Source organism: Trachurus trachurus (genome assembly GCF_905171665.1).
Source record: "Trachurus trachurus genome assembly, chromosome: 17".
In the NCBI taxonomy this organism is placed as follows: domain Eukaryota; kingdom Metazoa; phylum Chordata; class Actinopteri; order Carangiformes; family Carangidae; genus Trachurus; species Trachurus trachurus.
In genome coordinates this window covers 13107170-13127389 of record NC_139900.1, presented here as the reverse complement: position 1 = coordinate 13127389, position 20220 = coordinate 13107170, and the positions used below count along the sequence as shown (strand labels likewise).

Genomic DNA, 20220 nt, shown 5'->3' with positions numbered 1-20220 from the left:
CCACACAAAACCTACAAACATCTGCTCACATCTGTCTTGAATGACAGCATGAAAGGGCACAAACTGCAATAATTTCTTTAAACTGACCTGGTACAAACCTGTAGACTTTAAATACTGGAATTAAATTTAATTTAGAAATTGGAATCACAGTCCAATATTGTTAAAAAAAAAATCACATTTACATATTTATAGTACATTGTAGGTATCGTAAATACTTTGATACCAGCTAATCTCCACTGAAAGTAAATATCACAATAATAAGACCTAATTATTATTGATAATAATAATAATAAAACATTTTTTTAGCACTCATTAAAGGAGAGAGTCCAAAGTGCTTCATGATAAGAGAGCAGTTTCAATATATTGAGATATATTTTTTTGAGGCTGAGGACCATGACATTTGTAAAGCAGACACATGCCCTTTAAGACAAAACATTATGCCGGGGATTCCTGCTCGTCCATCTTTGCCTTCTTCTCCAGACTTTCGCAAACACAGGGAATGAGCAGCACACGCTGTTGATCCATTGTGCACTGGAGAGACCGTGTTCATCATCCTCCTTTGACTGTTGGCATATGAAAAGACAAAAGACCCAGCTTCTCCGCCCCGCTCCCTGTGGATGGGTCTTTATCACCAGCCGGCTAACTGAAGCATGGGCTAGGCCTCTATATGGTCCCAGTTGTGACTGGTTGAGACACATGGAGCATCAAAACTTGCTGCCTAATGCTCTCCCTGACGTAGCGGGGCAATGAAGAGTACCATTTAAGAACAGCTGCTACTTAACTCCATGAATAACAGTTTGCGACGTGCCTAATTGCTTAATTTGTTTACCGTCGTCTCCACTCACTATGTCAACAGAGCAGCTAGCACATTAAGGTTCGCAAGAGTTCCTATCTCATCTTGGGCTTAATCCCTTTCTATCGCAACTTCTTTTGCTTTCTGCTTAAATCCATGGGAGAATTATAAATTATCCCCCATTTATATTTCGAATGCCAACGCAAGCTGAAAACACATCATTGCTGATAAGCGTCGTTTGTGGAAACGGAGCGGTATAATTTGCAGGCGGGTGAATGCAAATGTGATGACATGGGCTGAGATGTGAGGCTATAAAAATGGGAACGAGGGGGGAACGAGTGATGTGGAAGAGAAGGAGCTGTCATGATTGATGGAGTGAAGCGGGCTGAGGTGCTTCTTTTCTCTTTTTTTTTTTCGATTCCCATTCAACTCCAATCTGAGGCAGTGAAGGCCACAGAGGCAGTGAAGCATTGCCTCACTTGCTTGCACACACACACACACACACACTCTCTCTGACACACACCACAAAAAACGCATGAGCGGTCAAATAAAATGAACCTGGAAAAGTAGTGCTGAATAAAGGCAAACTTGTGCAGGAAGGTAGAAGTGTGCAGAAAAATGTATAGAAGCACAGACGGCGGCTAATGACTTCAAGCTCAATCATGTCTTTTTTTTCTAGCAGGTTGTATTGATGCTTATATGAAATGCAGGAGCCTAGAGGTTGCTGTGAGTGCATAGTGATGCAGCAGGCTATGTGGTGTGGAGTTGCCCACTCAGGTTCAGGCCACTTTCCTGACAGAAATATGGCTGGAAAGGGGTCGATTACATCCCACTGTTACCATGGCCTCTGGTTTAAATTTAGTAGGGAAATGAGGGCGCTGTGTGGGCTTCTGCTTGAAAAGAAAAGAGGCGCTTAAACCGCCCACGCACAGGCAAGCTCTCCTAGCTCTCCCCCCGGCGTTTCAGCTAACCCTGAGAGAGGGTGAAGAAGAGAGAAGTAGCCAGAAACAGAAAGACAAAGAGACGGGGAGAGGTGATCGCGATATTGGAGGGATCTGCAATCATCTTAGATTTGTGACTGAAGTCTAACGTGAGGTTGTGCCACGCTGTGAGTACTGGAAAGACCTGGATTTTTTTTTTTTTCCCGTTTCCCTCTTGGCAGGCTTACTATGCATCCAATGCAGGTGAAAGGGTGGATATGGAACTGATTTCACAACACATTAGGCAAATTCTTGAGAGAAACAGTAAGGGATGTGCCAAGATAGAAGAAAATTGTTTTTTTTTTTCATCATCAATTACAGGTGTGCCTTTGACGGATTTGCATGAGTCTAGGATGAGTCACGAACTCTTCTCAGCCAGCTGGAACGCCTACTACAAGGTTGATCTAAACACTGAGCATGTTAGCTCATGTTATCTGCGTTGTTTTTTCCACTTGCTGTCGGGATACGTGAATGGAAAAACGTGCGAGAAAGCAGGGATTGTTCTAAAAAAAACCGGTTCAGGGAATGTCGGGGAGGGAGCGCCGGCTGACTGTGTGGTCTTTAATAGCGTCTGGGCAGGTCTGTGCAGGCTAACCTCTCAGTGTCTCATCGAAAACAATTTGTCGAGGTGACTCCGTCAAGGGTAACAAACCTGCACGCAAGCCTCTGGTAATTGCTCAACCGGCTTCCCAGACAGTATGCAAAGGGAGGCCACGAGAGAAAGGGAGGGAGAAATTGAGAGGCACAGGGAGGAGGGAGGAGAAATCCTGTTGTTTCTGCCAGGGAGGGGACGGCGAGTTTGAGAAGTGCCCTGGACACCAAACTGGAACATGAGAGCTATCCTGAGCGCCAAATTGCTGTGTGTCTTTGTGTTTATTGTGTGAACCTGGCACAAATGAGACATGGCGGGGAGTATTGTTTGCACAACAAGTAGGGTCATGTTCAGTTCAGTTTTCATAACACAAAACAAAGTCACGCCGAACATGTCAACATGAAGAAAACAGGAAGACAAGCAGCCACCATGTTTTTTTCTCCTGGTCCAGACCAAACGATGCCCCGGCTGTCAGACACTCTTGTACACGGTCAGATAACTATGAACTGTCAGCAAGAGCTGCCAGGAACTAGTGCTGTAAAACAAAGGTGTTGGACTGTGTTTCTGAATTGAAGGCAGACTCTGTAGTCAAGTATCAGTCCGAGCCTCCGCTATACAGTTATCCAGGGCTGTCAAACTTAACTTAATGTTAATTTATGTTTAGAAATTGCCTTCCAGTCCCATGTGGGATGGGCCGCTTGGGTGGCGTGACAACCACAGAAACTATTCATTATGTATTTATCACTGAATGCCCTGTGACATGACTAGGATCCACAAGCTGCTACTTAGCATCACTTGGGATGTGCCACATTTGACACATCATATCAAGGTGACTTTGACAGCGACTCCTCTTCTGTAATGATAAGACTTAAGACGGTGGAGTGTTTGCCAAAGCAAATGAGGGTTAATAGCTCCACTCAAGGACACTGGAGTGTGCACTGCCTGAGAACTAAACCAGCAACCAGCTGGTCTCCCTAAATGCCGCTGCTCAGCACTTATCAGCAAATACTGCTCAGAGACACATGCAAGGCTGCTCAGATTTTTTTTGTGGTGTTCCTGCGGCCGGGGAGCGCTTACTTGTTCAAATTCGATGTTTTTGTTGGAGGCCATCAAGGGTGCGAGTGAATGCGTGTTCGTGCAAATGTTACTCCTGGCAAACAATCAGAAGGAGGCTCTTAAGCTGGTCGCTCCTCTCCCAAAGAGCGGGAAAAGTGAGAGTGGGTTTTTTTTTTTTTTTGGTTTTAAGATATTCATGAATCTCTGAATCCCTCTTAAGGATTACAATCTCTCATCCATCTCGTGTCGCAGAGCTTTCGGCGATTCGGAGCAGCATGCATTAATGTGTACAGGGCGGCGTCAAAAAAATAACTCTGATTTATAAACATGGTAACAAGGCAGTGCATATGTATTACTGCTAAAACCGCAAAGAGAGGTGCATTGATTCCACTAAGCCCCATCCTGATGTAACACATATAAAATATTTAATAGTTATTACTGTAGAATTAGAATGGATCTTGTTATGACAGCTAATCCAAAGCTGTGGGAGCAGGGTACCAATTTAGAGTTGAATGTCACATGTGGAGAAGGATGAAAAAAAAAAGAGGGGGGGGGGGGGGGGGGGGGGGGGGCTCTGCAGTCGGCAGAAAGAAAATTCCATGTGTGTCACTCGGTATGGGGGAAATGAAGTGTGAAGTCGGAGAATGGAAGAGAACAGGAGAGCGGTGGAGAATGAAAATAATGGGAAATGATCACAACACAGCCGTAGACAGTGAAAGTGAGACAGAGAAAAGACTGGACAGAGAAAGACATCATCCAGTACCTGCGCCTCTGGCAAAGTGACGTCCATGATGTTCGGCTGGCCTCGAGGTTCGCCGTTCTCGAGCCGGGAGAAGATGACTTGGTATCCTCGGATTTGCCCGTGCTGCTTTACCTGCAGGGGGGGCTTCCAGGTGACCCGGATGGCGGTGGAGTTGATGACTTCAACCTCCAGCTTCCTGGGGGGCGCTCCTGGCACTGGAAACCACGAAAAAAAAAAAAAAAAGGTGGAGAGAGGGAGGGAAAGGAGAATGCAAGAGTGAGACAGACATTTTGAGAGGAAGGGTGGAAAGACTTAAATTGTGCTGAGCTCAGGTTTTTTCCTCAGTTCAGTGTGTTTTGTGATGAGGAGCCAAAAACTATCAAAATAATGACTCCTGAGTTTTTTATTGACTCGGGTGCTTCGTTGAAAGAAGTTATACTAGACTTGGTCATGAATCAAAATCATCTCTATTCAATTTGAGACCTTCAGCGACGACTGTGTCCTCAAAACACCCTATGCGGGACAGCATGTGGTCTAGCGATGTCTGTAATGCCCTTAATTCCAGTATGAAATTAGCTGTGTTGCAGCAAACTTCAAACACATTAATTATAGACGACTCTCTCTGAGGAGCAGCCGCTCTCTATCACACTGCAAACTAAACGAGGAACGGGTGAGAAAAAGAGGGAGAAGAACCAGAGAAACGGAGAGAGGGAGAGTTCTGCTCCACTTCTAATGTGCAGAACAGAAGAAGGAAAACAAGAAGGCATTTTTACACAGTGGAAGCAAAGTGGTGCAGAGCTGAGGCCCAGGGGTGATGGGACTTAACCCAGCAGAGAGGTGAAGAGTTAAAGCTGTGGAGAGCAAACTTGAAAGAGGAAAAAAAAAGAGAGAAGGTGACCTCTCTCCCACCACTACACCCTCATTAACTCATAACCGATCAACAGGACAAAAGGAGAAATGTTGAGTAGAAGCTGTAGAAAGAGGAAGGGAAAAGCAGTGACAGCAGCCCCACACAACAGAGACACAGAGTCTGAGAGCAACTCTTCTTCAGGGGGACGTGTCCACCTACCATCCTCTTTGGTTTTCATCCTCACTGGGGCACTCTCTGGGCCCGGGCCCACGTCAGTGTGTGCCCTCACCCACACCTGATACTCAGTCCACTTCTCCAGGCCCTCCAGCACGTAGCTGCTGGCTTCTGCACCGATGCCCGTCACCTCGTGCCGCTCTGTGTCCTCCCCGGCCAGCGCCTGGTAGCTGACTGTGTAGCGCACAATGGCGCCGTGGCGGCTAGCAGCAGGCGGTGCCACCCAACTCACCTTGAGGCTGGTGGAGCTCAGGCTGACCAGATGTACCTCTTGAGGGGGAGCAGATGGGGCTGCAGGGGAGGAGGGGTGGAGGGGGAGGTGGGTGGGTGGGAGGGGGGGTAGCAAAACCACACGAAGGAAGGGGCACGGATCAAGCAAACAGAAAACAAACTAAAAACACAAAGAAAAATAAGGCAGAGGCGTGGGAGCTTTTTGTGCACTAGGCAACATGCAAATCAAAATGTAATATTCAAAACGGCAATGAAATGTTTCTGAGTTCACCACCTATAGTATGTATGCAAAGTAAAGACGCACATGAAGCGTGATTTCCCTACGGAGGAGCTTTTTTGTATGTTCTAATTTCCATCACACTGTATATGTTTTTCCATTGAAAGTCAAAACTGAGACAGACTCCACAAGCTTGGAAAATAAAAGCCTCACTTAACTAGATTTCTTTTAAGAGGCTGACTCTACCTGAACAACGTGACATCAAGATCCAGCCAATCTATTGCGTATTTAAGACAGGTCGCCTGCCTTTATGTGAAGTGAGTCACTTTTCATAGCTGGTATGATTCACAAATCATTTGCACACATACTGCAGGTTAGTTAGACTGCACAGAGGTTTGAATATGACATTTTGTTTTCATGTTGAATACAAAAAGGTCCAATACTAAACAGGATGCTGCCTCTGGACTGAGAGAATGGGCTGCAGAAACACATTACAAGGCTAACTGTCGAAGCCGTGTTTGGCTCTGCGTTTATGCGAGAGGCCATGAAACGACAGGGTGAGGTGAGCGAAATATAAAATGTGCCAAATTTTTACAAGGCAATGTTTTTTTTATAAAAGGCGTAATTTGTCCTTAATTGCCCCCTCGGCCGCCTCTCACAGCATGCAGAAGGAGCAATAAAGTGGCTATGGATGTGCCAGTGTGTGAACAAGTGCTTGACAGCGTTAACTGCTCTGGGCTTCATAACAGTATTTGTCAGACGCTGGTCAGAGCTGCAGCTGAGATGCACTGGGTTGTCACCAAGGTTATGCATTAAGGTACTATTTCATAATCAATAACAGTTCTAAGATATCCAGCCACTATCAGTATCTGGATTGTAGCCAGTACTACGGGAAAATATAATAATACTATTACCATTATCAGCAATTGGGACATATTACTAACTCTGGCATTATTCAATGAGTTAACATTGACAAGAACTGAACCGGTAATGTTGCAGATTTTGGTTTTAAAACTACAATAGCCACATGAAGTGAGTGTGATTTTTTATTTTATGTCTAGACATCACACTGATGTTCCAGTTATAGTCGGTCTACCTCACCCTGCTATGTTTTATAATCACTAACTCCTGCGGCATGTCCCAGTACATGTAAAAACACGGATAATGTGGGGTGGAGTTGGTAATCTCTAGCTACACCCGCGGCTTCCCTAGTGTCCTTAACCCTGGAATAATAAGATTACTACAATAAATAAGATTAGATTATTAACAACAGCTGCAGCATAAAATGTATGTCAACTCTCAAGTCCAGAGGTAAAAACAGAAAACCAATGAACAATTCTAAAATGGAAACAAGAAACAGACTATAAACAAACTCAACAGCATTCATAAATTTCATGCATCTAACAGAACTGAAAACTTATTCAACTCTCGGTAAAGGGGCTCTTCAAAAGAGAATAAAATGAGAAACCAAGGGGAGAAAAAAAGAAAAAAAAAGAATCAAGGCAAGGTGTTCTCACAAAGCATGCCCATAAAATTTCTTTTTTAATAAGCAGAGCAATGAACAGTGAGCTCAAATGTGAATCCAATAAACTAATGCCAGAACATGAAACTCCACCTTTTTCAAAAACATTAGGGCTTAACAAAGGAGAAGTGAGTCTCATCAGGTGGTCCCTGATCCACAAGAGACTGGACAGGAAACTACAAAGACTTGACAATTCTGCGCGCAATAAAAAAAAAAGGTGGCAGACTGAATCAAAACAATGCTGATGGTTTGTAGAATAGATTGTGAAATTGAGGTCCTGATGAAAAATATGCTGGATCAAAGTCAAATTGAATGTTGCCACAGGAAATTCATACACCTCGGAGGCAAGAATGAGCAAGACGAATAGGGCGGCTTAAAATAAAGACAAATATATCAATGAAGAAGATAAAGTACATCCATCTGCCTCTGAGTCATTGGCTGTATACTGTACATGTAAAAATAAATGTTCAGACATAATCTAAAGAATTATGGGTAGAAAATTGGCATTTTTTTGTTTCTCAGCCAAAGGTAATTCATATAGAGACCAGGTTTAGAAGCTAACTGTGTAAAAAGGTTTACATAATAACACTAACAGCTTCAATACGCTATTACTCATGTGTAGTTGTTGTCCAACATTTGCTCATGTATCACTGTGAACAATCTGCCAATCTGTTTGGAGCGATAGGTTTCCATCCTGTGCTGTAATGTTTGGCATGGCTGATAACAAGTTTGTTCAGAAATCACAGCTCAGTTATGTTCATTGCTCTGACTAAACTACTATGTATGACACTAACCACTGAAATGCAGCACTAGAAAATGTCACTCTCATTGTCTGGTTGCCCCAAAATCTTCCTGAGGCCACTGCTTTTTTTTTTTTTTTTTTTTTCCCCACACACACCATCCTACCATTGTATTAAATCCAAATTCTGCTCTCCAAATTCTATGTCCTTGTGAATACTGCTGACGGGAGGCGCAAGGACACAGACTCATCACCACTCGTGATGTTGATCGACAGTTATATAACTGTGGGGTTGTCGGAGGTGTTCGCTCTTCAATGATTTTTATCTGTCCCTGTGCGAAAATGCTTCAAAAAAAAGGAGATATCCATCCAAACCCTGCGTCCAGTCCTCTCTATTCTAACGATGCAGCCACAGCGATCATGTCAGCGACTGTACTGAAATGTGGAGCGTGACCTGCCATCTCATGTTATTTTGGAATGTCTTTGACACAGTTTAATAGTTGTCTATTTACAGTAGCACTTTCACAAATACCAACAAGTGCACTGTGAAGCAACTCTCTCTACACCTACAACTCAGTATCACTTGCAGTTTTGAGAGGTCATGTTACAAAAGTTGCTAAATTTTGACCCTTTGGTTTTATATCTCAGACAAAATGCAGTTCTGTATAGAATGCGTACAATGCAAAAAAAATATGTATACAGCACATATGGCCCCCTGGGGTGAGGTGGTACTTGCATGGTGCCACCGCAGCAAAAAAAAAAAAGTCAGCAGCCAACTGGCAGAGAGTGACATTTTGAGTGGTGGCACTGTAACAGCACATAAATATATGAGGCAAAATAACACAGCACAGCTCACAAATGTGGGACCAAGACACATTAAACGTACCTTTGACACTGAACACAGGGCCTGCCCTCAGATAGACGGACAGGAGGGTTAGTGTTGGTGACAGAGGGGAGGTGGTGGAAGCGTGAGGCTGGCAGGGATGGCTGCACTGTCAGCGTTTTATGCTGTGCTGAAATTGACTTGACATTCAAGTTGCCCACGCTCTCTGTATTAAGCTCTGTGAAAGTCAACTTTTTCCTGCTCTGAAAGTAATGACCTAAACCTGCGTCAGTCGGCAGTGGGTGACACTCACCCTACAAAATCATTGGTTAGTTGACAACGAGGAAATAAGACAGAGGAGAGAGACAACGCGAGGAGGGAGGGGTTAAAAAAAGAAAGAAAGGTGGACTTACTGGACTGAGCGGTGCGGGCCTCGATGGGCTGTGTGTAAACGCCTAAACCCATCTCAGAACGGGCTGCCAGGGAGAAACGGTACAAGGTGTCAGGCTTTAAACCTTTCACGACGTGGGAGCCGGCTGGTTCGATGGTCACATGTATCTGGATGGGGAGAATAAGTCAAGGATTCCAGTCAGATCAAGACACTTCACACACACACACACACACACACACACACACACACACACACACACACACACACACACACACACACACACACACACACACACACACACACACACACACACACACACACACACATATACGTGTATAGGGATAGTATTTGTTGTATTGCTGTGTCTGGATCTGATATTGCTTTATCATGGAGGAATTTGTGTTCAACTAAAATCATGACGTCTAGGCCGCTCTCTCTCCTCCCCACATGCATACACGTAGAGAACACAAGCCAAATATGAGAGCATTTTGTTCCAAAAACAATCTGTCCTCTGGTTTACAGTTGGTGCAGTGGTCCAGCAGAGTTGACTGAAGGGCAACAACGCTGAGAGACAGAACTGAACAACTGTGTGCTGTCTGTTACTACAGTAAATCTTTCTTATCAGCCAGGGAGCTGACTGCAGTACCACAATAACATTGCTTCAGCTGAGGCTTCCCATTCAGTGAAATTGCATCATAAAGAGCAGGATTCATTCGTCCGCAATCTCACAGTATCTATCTATCTATCTATCTATCTATCTATCTATCTATCTATCTATCTATCTATCTATCTATCTATCTATCTATCTATCTATCTATCTATCTATCTATCTATCTATCTATCTATCTATCTATCTATCTATCTATCTATCTATCTATCTATCTATCTATCTATCTATCTATCTATCTATCTATCTATCTATCTATCTATCTATCTATCTGTTTGTGGTGGGGAAAACCAGGGCATGAAATAGTTATGGCGTTGTGTTGTTGTTCTAACCTTGTTGTCTGAGCTGGCCTCCCAGTACTGCAGCTCGTAGTTTGTGATGGGGCCCTGCACAGGCCACAGCCATGTTAGTCTGATCTGGGTGTCCAGCTCAGCTTCAGCCTCAAAGCTGGATGGTTGAGCAGGGACTGGGTACGAGGATGCAAAAAGACAGAGATTAAAGAATTAAAAAGAACAAACAAGAGCGCATTCCTAAAGATAAATGTTCTCCAGAGCGTCTGCATTATTAACCACCCTCCCCAACACTGACTGTACAGAAAGGCTTCTGCATCCAAGACAAATTAATGCACAAAAAGCCTTTTTTTAACACATACTGTAAGCATATTTGTATGTGTACGTTTTGTACATCTATACATTAGAACTGGCTGCTCACCTCCCTGCTGGGTTTTCACTTGCAGGATGTCAGAAGGTGGCCCATCACCTACGGAGGTGAAGCCCAGCACCCGGAGGCTGTAGGTGATGTCAGGAGTCAGACTTGAGATGGTCGTCAGGCTGCTGTCGTCCGTGTTGTGTTTCTCCCAGGCGCTGAGCGGCGCCGTCAGGTCCGAGCTGTAGTAGACCCGGTAGCCCCTGATTTGCCCGTTGGGTTCCTCGGGCTGCTCCCATTGGACCAGCATGGTGCTGGCGCTCAGCATGCGCGCCTGGACGTGCAGAGGTGGCGAGGAGGGGGCCTGTTCGCCGGTGCGCGTGTCCACGGGGTCACTGGGCGGCCCGCGGCCGATGTTGTTGACAGCCATGACACGAAACTCATACTGAGAGTAGGGGCTCAGTCCACCGATGCTGTAACGGGTGGTCGCCACGCCTTCTACTTCCTGGAAACCGTTGTCTGAGGACTTGGCTCTATACTGGATCATATAGTAGGACACGGGTTCTGGATTCCCAGAGTCCCAGGTGAGAGTCACACTGGTGGCCGTGGTCTCTGTCACGATGAGGGAGGTCGGGGGCTTTGGCAAGGCTGAGGAGTGAGAAGCAGAACATTAGTTTTCATATCAAGAATGGACTTTCAGGATGTGCAGGTAATTTGAGAAAAACTTGACGTCTGACACATTTGACACTGAAATTCTCAGACACATTACAACTAAACTCGTTCTCGTGGTGACTCAATAATTCTCCATTCTGTAAGTCAGAGCACTGAAATGATTGTTTCATAAGCTAATCCTTATAGTTCTGTCACTAGCTATTATCCGCAAATGAATAGAAAATCTCGACTGAAATGCCAATTTTGTGTTTTGTAACTGGTCCGGCTATTACTGACAATACGAGAAAATTGCAGGAGTGGTTCCCGTTGTGACTGAACGGCAAATTCAAACAAAACACGGGGTCTTCATTATGGCTTCCTTCAAGAAGGGGTCTGTGTAGCTGTGGTCCCTCTAAATGACTGTGACATTCTCTGTATTGATCAGTTGAGAGGAAAGTGGGATCGATACCTACAACAACTGATAAGAGAGGCTGAAATGGTTAGACAACACAGTCCCACTGTCACACACACACAGAGGTGAGTAGAGCTGCATTCAGACAAATATTTGGACTCGGAGAAAAAAACTCAACAGACGTGCAGGCAGACATATACAAGCCCTTACATCAATGTTCATTGACAAAGCAGCCAATTCCACCTCTCACGATCAACAAAGACCGCAGGCTCCCGCGATTATGTACAAGAAGTTTCTGAGGCCACTTGAAAAGTGGCTCTGTCTCTTCAATAACACTTCACTCATCTCTTGATTTGAGTGACTCAAATAAGAAGAAGAATCCAAATCGTTTCCAATCTCACAGATAAGTTGGTAGAACAAGTCAGAACGGCGGCTCTCACCTTTGACAGTGACCTGAGCTGTGGCTTCGATCATGCCCAGAGAGGAGATGGCCACGCAGGTGTAGTTGGCCGACTCGCGGATGTTGGTGACCTCCAGCACGTTGCGTCCCAGCGGCATCTCCTCCTCCTTGGTCAGCTCCACCAGGCCCATCATCCACTTGACGTAAGGCATCGGGGAGCCGACGGCCACGCACGTGAGGTTGATGCTGCCGCCCGGCATCACCTCTTGGTGGGTGGGTGGGATGGAGAATCTGGGAGGGACTCTTCGCACTAGGGAGGGGGAGAGGAGTGAAAAGATAGAATATGTAAGGCAAATTATATATTTTTGTGATTTTCGTGACCAGTCTTGCGATATAGCACAACACCACGAGGCTAAAAGCTAACTAAGAAAAGCTGACAGAATGGATGGCTGATTGCTATTGTCCGAATGTGCAGGCGAGCACAATGGGAATAATAGGACTGTCACAAAATGGCTCTGGAAACTCATAAGAAAACTTTGAGGGGGTGTTTTATCCTCTTGCCTATAAAAGGGAATATAATCAAAAAATAGCCCAGTTTTTTGCTGGAGACTGTGTCTGGCCCTCTTTTGTCAGAGTGTCAAATGGTGGCGAGAGTTGCATCACTGAGGGACCCTGTGGAGATGGCATTGTTTGATTTCTCCTCCTGCTCCCTCTCTCTGGCTCCTTCTGCTCAGCCTGTCTTTCTCCCTCTCTCCCTCTCTTTGTGCAGTTCTGATATGCAGATAGGCTGACATTAAAAAGGGGTTCCCATGGAGACAAGAAGGGCCCGTTGACGTCGCCAGGGACAAGGCAAACACCGATGCAGAGGCTCCATGCAATACTGAAAAGCTGGCCCAGAATAAACAGGCAGCCAGCATTTACATATGACTTGTTTTCTATCTAAATAAAGATATACAAGAAGTGTTTGCCATACTAACACACTGTAGATCCTTTTTTTTTCTGGCAACTTTTCGCAACCACAACAAACTTATCGGCCTGACATGGTAAAGGGAACTCTTACTCGACGTGGCTTTGTGAGCAAACACAAGTGTCAGACCTGTTAAATTTATGGCACGCTGAACATTAGCATAGCATGCACTGGATTGAAGGAGGAGCTCTGACTTCTTTAACCTTGATTATGGAGTGAAGCTAGGCCAAACATTAAGCTCCCAAGTGAGGAGCCATTATTGCTATTCCACTACTGCTCGTTGTATGTATTCAAAACATTACAGCATGAAACTATCCCTGCAGAATTTATGCTGCTTGTTTCCCCTAATGCAATACAACACCTCTGTGTCTCGCTGGGAAAAAAAAAAGCCCTTGACTGTAATTGCTCTTTTGCACCAGTCTCCATGAAAATGGATTTTCAAATGTGAGTCTCCCTCCACCTTCCCTCCACTCCCCCCACACTTCACCCCCCCCCCCCCCCCTCCTCCCCCCCGATCTAATTTGAACCGGAACGTCATTACAGCCATGCTTGTTATTCCCCTCATTATGTGGTGAAATGGAAAAACACAAAAGCACCTTTTGAGATTCCAGTCAGGAAAAGTCTGGTTCTCTGGACTGCACTATAATAAGGCGGACCTGGCTCACACTCATCTGAATTTTCCCAAAAATAATTGAGGGGCCTGTATACAGAGCTGCTGCTAGTTTTTAATCGATATAATCATGTGGGCTTAAACTACTTGGCTCGATATCTCATAAAAATATTAATATCCCAGGTTTCAGCCACAGAACAGACAGAATGATGCATGTTTTGGAATTAGGTCCTTGAGTTTGTTTTGCACAATTTAAGGGATAAATTAAAACAGTTTTTTTTAGAGGACTAATCTTTCCAGAGGGTTTACACAGCAAACAAAATAATGTAACACGGAAAACTGTAAAGAGGTCACCAAAACTTTAGGACACAGTAACGATGACGGTCTAATATTAAGAGTAATTTTATGAGATGACTCAGTGGAAAGGGGAGGTACAATACTACACAGTGATAACGAGGGTTTCATGCAGGAAAGAAATCACACAGGAGAAATCACAAGAGTCTAGAAAGATAAACAGATTATCAGCCATGACATCTGCTTTCTGAAGTTCACGGGCATATGGTTGATTTTTACATGCACAGGCTGGACAGGCCGACTAGTGTTACCAGCCTGGGAACGGGACAGGGACCACATTCTCAGGCAAAGCATGCACAGGAGCTGAGGAAAGATATGGGATGAGATCATAAGCCAGTGTACACTGGGGGAAGAAGATAAAGGGGGGTGGTGGTGGTGGTGGTGGTGGGGGGGGACTTGGTCCAATTTTCTCATATAAACGAGCGAACATCTGATTTCCAGTGTGACAAATGCACGACAGAGGCGCTGTATCCCATTTGCGTCGGTAGCCACATGTCTTCTCACACAACTGCAACATCTCCGAGTGCAGCTATTTTGCACAACATATGCCTATGAAAAAGTGAAACCTGAGAGGAGAGGGCCTAATGCAAGACCATTAGGGTCAAATTATCTGTTATTCTTTCATGATTCCATAGACTAAACAGTGCTAAGAGCAGTCACTCAGTGGGGCCTGTGTATATTGAACACTTAATGTTGTGAATAATTCATGGCGTGCGGTTAAGTTTGGAGAGGTGCTGTGGAACAAAATGACTAGAGGGCAGGTAATTGTTATCGATTCCCCCGAAGCCTCTCTCCTGTTGAGAGCGGCTTGGAGAGACGGGCTCCAGGACTCTATCAAAACCACAAAATAAGCCCTGTCTCCACTCTGCCTGCCTGCTTGCTGGATACCTATAAATTTAACTGCCTTGACAAAGTGCCCAAGGATAGCAGAACCTGTTCAGTGAATCAATATCTGAGCAAACTGGCACGGAGTCAGCAGGCTCCCGGGCTTCCTGGCAGCAGCACTGGGCGACCATGATGGCTGATCATCCCCCTGTCAGCACACTGCCAGCTCATTCTTAAATATTCTATAGGTCAGCTCTTTGCATGGCGGTGCTCTGCAGATGGTACGGGTGAGGAAATAATTTCCAAAACATTACCCCTCGGTGACAATGTCAATGTCAATATTCATTAACTCTAAAACAGAGACTCTAAATATGCAGATGAAGGACCAAAAGTCATAAAATCAATTACTTGTATAAATCAGTTAATGACTAGTTGTTATGCGGTGACAAGTGTTTATGTTTCTATAAACGTCTCGATTTTTTTTTCTCCCTGTAATATCACTTGTGGATGAGTGGATGTCCTCTCATTAGACCAACATGCACCTATCATATCCTTCAGTCTCTGGGTGGAGGATGCCCATAGCAGTAAAACACACATAATCCCCTAAGAACGGCTTTGTCAGTTCTGATACCCATGTCCCTCAGTGGGAGAGCAGGGGTGTTGCTGCCTAAATACCTGACAAATCCGGTTGCCACCTGAATACCGGAGTAATCCGCAACACACCTCTGATGGGCCGTCAGAGGTGGAGGGGAAGTCTGAGGGTGAAAGGAGCTATAGTTTTTGATGGATGGGCTTGACAGTGACACCGAGGGTGCGGTTGGGAGAAATGCACGGCAACATAACACAACACAGATCTAATAATGACTGAGACGAGCTGTGCTGGGGACTCAGTGTGTGTTTTGGCAAGGCTAAGCGAAACATGTTTTTTTTGGGGGGGGGGGAGTGGCCTTGTAAAGCATGCAGGAGCTATTCAGGGATTCATGCAAACAGGTAGACACAACGGCACATTTACACTGAACAGGGGATTAGAGGGAGCTATTAATAATAGTTTCTGCTTTTCAAGGTGGTGATATCAGTGTCTTCATCAGAGAGGCTGGGAGGGGTGGCTGACCTCACCTAAAAGAATCTGCATCAAATTGAAGGGAAGGGATTACAAGTGAAAAAATGACCAACCTTCACGCTGATCTGTTTGTGGATGAAGTGATGTGATGGAGGTGAGCGATGGGATGAGAAAATACAAAGTGGAGAGCACAAAGACAGTGAAACAGAACGGTGTTTCCAAAGACCCAGTGTGAAGTTAGTGACAAACAAGTGAAGAAATGCAAACAAACAGTATCAGGGAGGGAAGCCCGCTTTTAACAGTGACTCATTGTTATTCTTCAGCCTTATACTGAATAGTAGTGAGTGATTGAGTCTTAATCCAAAACAACTTATTTATTACTATCAATTAAATGTGCTGTTGTGTTTTTTATCTTTGATCTGAATATATATTGAAGTTTCAGGAATTGAACTTTAAAACCTCACACAACCTATGCACATTTTCTCCTCTATAAAATGACTTTTTTTTCATCCCTTTCAATCCACCTGTTGAAGTGGCACATACTTAATCGTCTTCTTCATAAAACTGACTTGAATTGATCATTTTGTAAGTTTCCCTCCCTGACACCCAGACACACACACACACACATAGAGCAGCATGAAGATATTTTGGTAAAAGAAAAGCCCAGCTGCAGCACTTTATCCTCTGTGACATATTGACATGTCACATGGATATATGAGGGAGTGCCGGCAGACAGAGGCTGACATCCCTCCTCCGTTGTGGGATAAGCACTTGACAAATGAGCGCTCATGCACAATCACAGGACGCTTGTGATTCTGCCCACGCGGGTGGAGTCCTCCTTCAGAGAAGAGGTCACCGAAGGCGACCCCCGCAGCAAACAAGGAGCACACGCACCTGCACACCTACAAACATGCACGCAGCTCTTAATGGATGAGAAGTGGAAGGACGTAAATAGACACACAGACAAGAAGGAGCAGAACCCCCCCCCCCCCCCCCCCCCCCCCCGCCTTCCTTCCTGCTCCTTCCCCCTCCCACACAGAAATATGAGGACATCACTCTCTGGTGGCTCTAAAATGTCAAGACAAGGTTGGTGGTGGTTTTGCTGGCAGCATGTTTGTGTACCTGCAGACAGGAATTGGATCAGGTAGCGAGAAATACACTTGCAGACACAAAACACCCACCTGTAACGAGCACAATTAATGCTAGTCTGAAAGGGGGGTATGTGTGTGTGTGTGTGTGTGTGGGCGAGTGTTACAAGGGGGTTGTTAGAAAATAATAACACAATTCATTCTCCCATGGTAATCTTTTTCATATGTCACCTTCAAGTAGTGGTAACTTTATTGACATTTCAAGGCTACAAATGATTGTTCCACCCAGGGAGGATGGACTTTTTAAAAGGCGGCGCATTTAATCATGTGATAGATTCCTATAGGCGACTCAGAGGGGAGAGCAGAATATTGAAATACAGTTAATCTCAACATTATACGGCAATATCTTGTGCCGTGCATCACAAGGCGTTTAGAACTGTGCCGCTGTTGTATTCATTTGTTCACCAGCCCGAGCATCATTTCAATATTGTGCAAGAAGGTTAAGAATAAAGCACGCTGCTTCACGTCAATACGGGAAAAAAATCTGCACTTGTCCAATGACCTATTTGCTTCCCAATGCTTGTTATGTTTACAAGTTTGAGCAGAGGCTTTAAGCCGCTAAATCTCCCCTCTGGTGTCTCGGAATAAAAAAGGAAAACATATATAAACAGTGAAGGAAGAGAGCCACGTCAAAGGCCACTTGTCTTGAGTCCCTCATGTTTTAAACCCAATCAAGCAGCCCAGTGATAACACAGCCCCGGGTCTTGTCTCCTCATTCTCGCAGCGGTAACAAAGACAGAGTGAAAACATGGCCTGAGCCTTTGTTCTCCTTTCCAGACAAGTACACTTTTAAAAGGTTACGCTTGGTTTGATTTCTATCTCTCCACTGGTGTGGTGAGGGCTGGCGGAAAAAGTTGGTGTTGGGGGCCAACGGGTTGACAGCTACCTGGGTGGTGTTACAGACTAGCTGGGCCTCGGGGCCCTGCTGGCGCCACGCCACACAACAACTGTAATTACCTCTAAGGGGAAAAAAAGGCCACGTCTGCACCTGTGACAGACATGCCCTGATTAATAGACGAGGCTTCCATCCCTTCCTCGCCTTTGCTGTTTGGCTGGCTACCTCCCCCTGTCAAGATTTAAGATCTAAACCTTCTGGAGCCCACAGTGTTTAATCTGTAAATTTGATGCTGCTGTGGCTCTTGAAGATGATTTTACCTCTGGTTTCTCTGATCCAGGAGGAGGGTCTGTCTGCCACAAAAACATTTTCCCAGATAAGGGAAAAACTGGTGCTAATAGAACACGTCTTAGTGAGAGGGGGAGGTGTTTAAAAAGAAATAGTACTTGATTCTAATTTATTTCGATGTAAAAAGAGACAATGGAACCAGTGATCTGTAAAATAGCCTGTATGATGCACCAGTGTATATCCTTTAAAAGAAATTATGAAGAGATAGCCAACATGTCTCTTTCTTACACTGACACTTTCACTCCCTCCTCCCTCCTCCGCCCCCACACTTACAAGTGGAGCAGCTATTCTGTTTCATGTACATCAGACATGGTGGTGTTGTCCACAGGGGCTGACCCAGACTACTCACTCCCCTATACCAGCTTTTTCCAGGACGGGCACAATGCTGCCTTTGCACTGCATTAGTGTGCTCATAGAGAAACCACAACAAAAACAAACCCTGAAACTCCAAGCCCCTTCATGTCTTCAGGAGCCCTGGGTTGTGCAGGGCGTGTGGGGGGGAGGTGTGAGGATGTAATGGAGCCTTTTCGATTCAGTCAAAATAAAAACGAAAGGAGGCCTGTCACGGCTTTCAATACCTGCACAGGAAACGTTTCAGTGCAGTTGTTTTCACAGAGGCCGCACCTGGTTGAGTTCCTCCTGCCAAACTGAGGGTTGAGGTTAGCTCGCTGCTAGGGGAGGAACGGCATAGTGAGGGTAACTTGTTTGGTTGAAGTAGAGACAAAGAGAAATTGTGGTATAAATGCGTTCCCTCAATGTGTAAATTACATAATAATTAAAGGCCTTGCAAGTGTTTTCATTTATCCTGGCTGATTGGAACTCGGCTCGGACTGAGGGTGGGCAGGGGCATGCTGGGAATTACTCCATGCACCAATAAGAATTATAATGGTGTAATTTGTCCCGCGGATGTCAGGTGCAAAAAGGAAAGAAAAAAACAAAAAAACAAACAAGAGCTGGAGCTGGGAGAATGACGACGCTGTCAATCATAGTCTCCCCTCACACACACACTGAGAGGAGCCTTGAGCACCCCAAAAAAAAGCATTTGATTAGATGTAATGTTGTGGGCACATTGACTTCACAGGGAACGACAATATTTAGAATGAGAGAGGAAATGTTAAAAGGTTGCACAGTTGGTCTGCTAAATTATTTTACACAAGAGAAATGACAGATTAATTCAAAAGCTGAAAGAAATGTGTGACTTTACCTCGTACGTAGAGATTGGCAGGAGCAGAGTAACGGGTCCCAGCACTGTTCATGGCAACACATTCGTATTTCCCCTGGTCAGACTCCTCGCTGTTCTCAATTTGTAGGGCTCCTGCACAGAGGATTAACAAATTTAGCTTTTTCTTGACAGTTGTGGAATGTGAGATGTAACTTGGCATGAAACCACAGCAGAAATCTGCACAGTGACTCGCGAGAGCGCCTGTCGTCAACCAGTCTAACCCAGTTCATGTGTAATTAAGTGTCTTAGACCTGGACGCAGTTTTGTCAAGAAAAATGCTTACGGCAACACAAGCATTTAGCTGATTTGGCAAGTTTAAGGAAACTGCTAACAGAATATTTGCCTGGTAGTGTTAAGGAGAAATAAGACCATGACTGGGGGGTCAATTAATCATCTGAATAACATGTCACAGCCATCAGAGTCTGACTGGGCTTTCTGCTGAAGGAAATAAAAGACAAACAAAAGTGTTAAAGTCATGGAGGACTAAATGTGAGGACTCAACTAAGTCATACAGTACTGCAAAACAAAAGCAGAACAATTAATGTTCTGTATGAAAAAGTAATCAAACAAGCTGTGGATTAATGTCAACAACTGTGCAAACGGTTTCACTGTTTGATTTTACACAGAGACATTATTTAGACCCTCGGGGGAAATGATACTCTTTAGTTTTGAACTGCGAATTATGTTTTCAGAGATCCTCAGTGATGGCATAAAAAGAAAACATGACCATATTAAAGTAGTAGGTACATGTAAATGTATAACTTTGGAGTTTGGACTGAACAGCTCTCGGCCATTATCTGCTAAATGGCCTGAGATATTGATCCAAATCACATCCAGTGCAGGTATCTTTTCTCCAAAACTATGTTGAGTGCACATTTAGCACTGAGGCCTGTTATTGTGTTGTTT

The 20220-nt window shown here is 44.7% G+C and overlaps 1 protein-coding gene across 2 annotated transcripts in view; it reads right to left on the bottom strand.

The window, feature by feature from the left end:
* ptprfb (protein tyrosine phosphatase receptor type Fb) overlaps positions 1–20220 on the bottom strand; it is a 174055-nt gene that overhangs the window by 54016 nt on the left and 99819 nt on the right. For both annotated transcript variants that reach the window (XM_083991830.1, XM_083991829.1), the window contains exons 6-12: positions 19297–19407; positions 11986–12255; positions 10549–11130; positions 10170–10303; positions 9193–9337; positions 5233–5538; positions 4185–4378 (exon numbers count right to left, since the gene is read on the bottom strand). In XM_083991830.1, the coding sequence (XP_083847956.1) occupies positions 4185–4378; positions 5233–5538; positions 9193–9337; positions 10170–10303; positions 10549–11130; positions 11986–12255; positions 19297–19407 (1742 nt within the window). The remainder of the gene's footprint in view (positions 1–4184; positions 4379–5232; positions 5539–9192; positions 9338–10169; positions 10304–10548; positions 11131–11985; positions 12256–19296; positions 19408–20220) is intronic.